This window comes from Scyliorhinus canicula, chromosome 1 (assembly GCF_902713615.1).
Source record: "Scyliorhinus canicula chromosome 1, sScyCan1.1, whole genome shotgun sequence".
In the NCBI taxonomy this organism is placed as follows: domain Eukaryota; kingdom Metazoa; phylum Chordata; class Chondrichthyes; order Carcharhiniformes; family Scyliorhinidae; genus Scyliorhinus; species Scyliorhinus canicula.
In genome coordinates, this window is record NC_052146.1 from 162,688,000 (window position 1) to 162,693,340 (window position 5,341).

The 5,341-nt window shown below is 47.5% G+C and overlaps 1 protein-coding gene across 1 annotated transcript; it reads left to right on the forward strand.

Annotated features, from left to right (window-relative positions):
• The first annotated feature begins 954 nt into the window (after positions 1-954).
• On the forward strand, positions 955-5,083 carry LOC119968913 (serum amyloid P-component-like). The gene is made up of 3 exons (XM_038801897.1): positions 955-991; positions 1,121-1,194; positions 4,158-5,083. Exons 2-3 carry the CDS (start codon positions 1,131-1,133, stop codon positions 4,772-4,774), a joined length of 681 nt encoding a protein of 226 aa, XP_038657825.1. The 5' UTR covers positions 955-991; positions 1,121-1,130; the 3' UTR covers positions 4,775-5,083.
• Positions 5,084-5,341: the final 258 nt, after the last annotated feature.

Here is a 5,341-nt window from a genome sequence, read left to right on the forward strand (position 1 = left end):
CCATCGGACTATACTCTGGCCCTGGCACCTGTCCCTGCCGGCAGCAGTATTAGTCGTTGGTGCTACCCTTGGCAATGGCACGCTCTGTGGCTACCATCCGGCACCCTCCTGTCGGGCCGGGTGATGACCCGCCGGTGGGTGGCATCCAGTTGTGGTGGATAGTGGGGGGGTGCGGTTGGTGGGTTAGGTGCACCCATATGGCCAGAGTCCCTGTGCACAACCACAGCCCACAGTGGGTCGTCAGTGTGATATGCAGCACATTGGCTGCCTTACAGGCTATGGCAGTGTAGGTCCATGCCTGCTCACCCCGGTCCTGGGGAGGGGTCACCCCAAACCCATGACCCATCTCCTGGTCACCCCCCCATCAACCTCTACCACTCCCCTCCTGGCCCTAGTAGATGCCCCCACTCCCTTCCCCAGTCAGCCATGCTAGCCACTGGCACTTCTGGGAATATGTCCTACCTCCCCTCTTCTCCTCTGCAGCCACAGAGCCTGTTTCCTGATTTTTAAAACCACAACTGAAATTCGCTGTCGGTAATTTCTCCTGGTGGAGGCAGAGCATTACGGGAGTCCCAGAGAATACCGGGTCGCGCCCGTTAATGATATGCCAATGCATTTACTGTATGTGCAGAGTAGAATGCATCGATGCCACTGTTGAGGCACTGGAGCATGGCATTCATGCACGTGCCGGCCATTTTTGCCTCATGCGCGATTCTCCACCCAAACACGTTTCGCTGGATGGAGAATTCCACCCATAATTCTTCTGGACAGAGAAAATAAGACAGGCCGAATGGACACCCTCATCCTAAAGATGTTGTGACCTGTGTAAAAATGTGGTGATGTCAGAAAGTACTTGTTTGGAGGGACAGCGGTGTTAGCTCCGCCTCCTTATTGACTTCAATGCAATTGGCTGTGAGTGAGCTCAGCAGAGTATAAATTAGAGCCGGTCCTGAACACAGGTTATTGGATTCACCTCTGGGCAAGAATCACAGTGAGTACTGGGAGGGATTGTTCGTGTGTTAGGAGAAAACCTCACACTGGGCGGTGGTTCTCATTTCCAATGGATCTATAACAGGGCCAAGTGAAATTAATTTACTCAGTGATTGTTTATATTTTACAGGTTGGACACAATGAAAACCTTCATTCTCTTTGTGCTTGTGGCTTGTGTTTACCAGCCAATGTCTGCAAATGCAGGTATGTCTGTAATAGTGCTGTAATACGCAGGTTACAGAGTGCAAAGAGCAGTCAGAATATACTCTTAATGCCTGTTACTGAGCCCTGCACAGGGCAGCATGATCCCAGGTTCCATCCCTGGTCTCTGCTGATTCAGCTAATCTCACCCAGTGTAGTTAAAGAGATTATTGCATTTCTATAGCGCCTTTCGGAACTACAGCACTTTCCAAACCCCTTTAAAGCCAGTGAAGTATTTTGTTGTGATGTAGGAAATGTGCCAGCCAATCTGTTCACAATAACAAACAGCACTGTGATAATGAGCAGGCTGAACTACATTTTGATAGGAATGAGGTGTTAACATTGGCCTCAGTATCTGGGGTTAGGAATGGGATTTGGTCAGTTCCTTTCTAAACAAATATTGAAGTTTTAATGAATGAAGGACAGGAACTGTGTTACTTCCTCTCCATGCATGATATCTTCACAGTTCAGTCTCTGGTTTGAGGTTCGCTAAGAAAGATTTTCTAAAACAATGACAAATGAGGAGATTTCTTGGATACTGGATGAATTATAAATAAATGAATTATAAACCCCAGTCTGGATGTGAAATTTTTTTAATTACTGAGGGAAGCAAGGTTAGAAAATGACGACAATATTCCAATCCTGCTTTAGATAAGGAGCTGGTGAGAGTGACTGCCCTTGAGTATGGCATCAAGTAGTCAATCAAAATCAGGGGGTAAACTCTCCAATGCTTGGAGTCAACCTCAGCACAAGGAAGATGGTTGACTTTGTTGGAGGTCAATCGTCTCAGTCCCAGCACATCACGACACGTGTTCCTCAGGATAGCGTCCTCGACCAACCATCTTCAGCTGTTGAAGCAATTTTTTAAAGGTTTTTATTGGTTTTCACATTTTACGTTACACATTTCAGTTTGTAGGTTCAGTTAAAAGTAGCAAAACTGCATGTAATACAAAGCAAAAACAACCAGTAAAAAATTAAAGTTGCAAAGGAGATAAACCATAGAGCAAAAAAGAAAACGGAAGCAAACAAAGTTCACTATATATACATACAAATACTTGTCTCCCCCTCCCTCTGTGGCCATGGTCCCCATTTGGCCGACCTGCCTCAGTTGTACTCCCCAGAGTGGTCCGAGCATGGATTAAGTGGCACGTTATTTTTGTTCGCTCTAGTTTTCCATTTGCCCTCAGATCAGTCCCCAGCAGCTTTTGTCCCTTGTAGTTCATGGTTTTTTTGTGAGCTGTCTCTACCTCCCCTCCTTCTCTTGCTCTACTGGTTGCTGGCTATGAACAGGTCTTGAGACAGGTTAGTGAAAGGCCTCCATGTCCTGTGGAAGCCCTCTTCTGACCCCCAGATGACAAATTTTAGCTTCTCCGGTTGGATGAATTCCGACGGCCTATCTGTAGCTACGGGTGGTGCTGCTGATTGCCAGCCCAGCCTGATTTTTCAGCGGGATTTGGGGATGAAAAGGCCTCGGCCACCCTCCCCTTTGGGCATGGCTCTACTCTCTCCCTCACAACCTTTGACATTACCTCAAACAAGGTCGCCCAGAACTCGAGAAGTCTAGGGCAGGACCAGGGCATGTGGGTATGGTTGGCCAGGTCTCCCTGGCACTGTTCGTTCTTGTCCTCCACTTCCGCCTCCTGCATCTGGGAAGAACCTGCTCATTCGGGTTCTGGTTAGGTACACTCTGTGCACCACCTTTAGCTGCATGAGGCTTAACCCTCCACATGTGGAGATGGAGTTCACCCTGTGTAACTGCACCATCCCCTCTGTCCCAACTCCTATGCCGAGTTCTTCCTCCCATTTTTCCCTTTTCTCATCCAGGGGAGAGTGTACCTCCTCAAAGTCACCTGTAGTTTCCTTTATCTAGGTCACCCGCACCCAACAGTTCCTCAACCAGCTATGTGCTGGTTTCTGGGTTATGTCGTTACTTCTCGATGGAGGAAATTTTAGATCTGCATATTTTGTTTCCTTTTGACCATTGAAATCTCTCCATAAGCTCCTCCAGGGTCATAGTTCTGTCATCTGTGTACATGTCTCTAGCCGTCAGTGTCCCCTCATCCTTCAGTGTCCCCTCGTCCTGTCTCCACCTTTTGAAGATGGTGCCCATTGTTGCGGGTGTGAACCTGTGGTTCTTACAGATAGGAGCCATGGTGGACATTTCGGTTATGTTCAAGTGTCTCCTCTGATTCCATGTTCATAGCGTGGCTACCACCGCTGGACTTCTTGAGTACTTGGGTCAGAAGGGATGGGAGTGCAGTTGTGCCTAGGGCTCAGTGGGATGTCCCAAGGGCCAGTGCAGACTCGATGGGCCAAATGGCCTCCTTCTCGGGATTCTATGATATGCAGGAACTCTCCTCCATTTTTGCTCTTTTTGACGTGGTCGCTCAGTGGCAGAACTGTAGCTTTGTCTGCGTGGTCTTCCTCTGGGTGCTCCAGTTTCCTCCCACAATCCAAAGACCTGCAGGTTAGGTGGATTGACCATGCTAAGTTGCCCCTTAGTGTCAGGTGGGGTTACAGGGATAGATTGGGAGTGTGGGCCGAGGTAGGGTGCTCTTTCAGAGGCTTTGTTGCAGACTTGTTGGGCCAAATGGTCGCCTTTTGCACTGAGATTCTATGATTATTTTCTAGGTGTGTTTTCGCTCAGTGTCTCGCTGTCCATCTCAGTGGGTAACTCACCCGGCGTCAGATCATTGTGGGTTGAGATTCCACTCGGATGCTTATTTGAAGAAGGAGCAGGGAATTCTCCTCAGCGTCCTGGATGATATTTGTTCAGGGTCCAGCATCACTAAAGCAGATGATGGGGTCACTATTACCTGGGTGCCTGGCTGTAGTCCATGCTGAAGTTGTGAAGGGCACTGATTCCCTGAATGAAAGACTGTCATTCCTTCAATGATAAATATCTTTCTCATGACTGTTGCCATTTCAAACAATCCCTTAATATCTAAATTCTTGATTTTTTGCAGGATTGACAGGGAAGTCACTGATATTTCCAGCCAAAACCGACAAGAGCTATGTCCAACTTCAGCCTGGAATGTTTCCTCAATTGTCAGCCTTCACTGTCTGCCTGAGGGCAGCCTCTGAAGAATCTCGCAATTATGTGTTGTTCTCCTATGCGACGTCAAAAGAGCACAACGAACTGTTGATCTGGCAAAACAGTGACGGGAAGCTCTCTCTGTATCTCGGCAATAAGATAGTAACATTCTCCCTCCCGAAAATAAATGCGCTTTTGAGACACATCTGTGTGACCTGGGAGGCTAGAGAGGGAGTGACAACATTCTGGGTGAATGGGGACCGAACTGTACGCAAAGTTGGTAAAAAAGACACAACTGTGCGTGGTGGAGGTTCCGTTATCCTGGGTCAGGAACAGGACAGCGTTGGGGGGAGGTTTGATAGCGAGCAGAGTTTTGTTGGAGAGATAACAGATGTTCACGTGTGGGACCGTGTTTTAACTGCGGGTGCGATCCGAGCTGTAAGTCAGGGATGTTACAGTGCTGGGGGCAACATCATCGACTGGGCAACAATACCGTTTATTGCAGGAGGGAACGTGAGTATTAAAGACAATAATGACTGTGCGGTTTAAAATTCTGAGGTGGGGAGAGTCTTTGGAACAGTGGGGAGAAGGTTGAGAAGGAACATGCTCAAATGCAGAAAGTGCCATTACATTGATTTAATAAATCATTGTCATACTTTGCAATATTTCTCATAATCAGATCAGGAATCAACAGTAATGAAGTTTAATCTGGAATAAATGGAAATTTGTCACAGAGGTGATTATATTTGGATCAAGGATTATTCACTGGGATCTTTTAGTTTCTCGCCTTCCTCAGTATCTGGGTAAGAATCACTGTCATTCTCCATCAGAGATGGGACGAGAGAGTCGGGAAATTAGGTTGACCGATACAGGACACAGCTTGGTGTAAATCCCCAGGGTGCACTGCATCCTGAACCCCGTTTCAAACCCAGAGAATCTCTCAAATGGCTCAGAACCAACAAATCCACCTACTTAGCCACACATTCCCCTCAATTACGCCACTGGTGCCCTTTTTAAAATCCCAGTGAGATTACTTCTGTATTTCAGTTACAAGGTGCACCAGAGGTGACAGAGGGAGTTTGCTGCTTCAGAGCTGTCTCCCACACAGATACTATA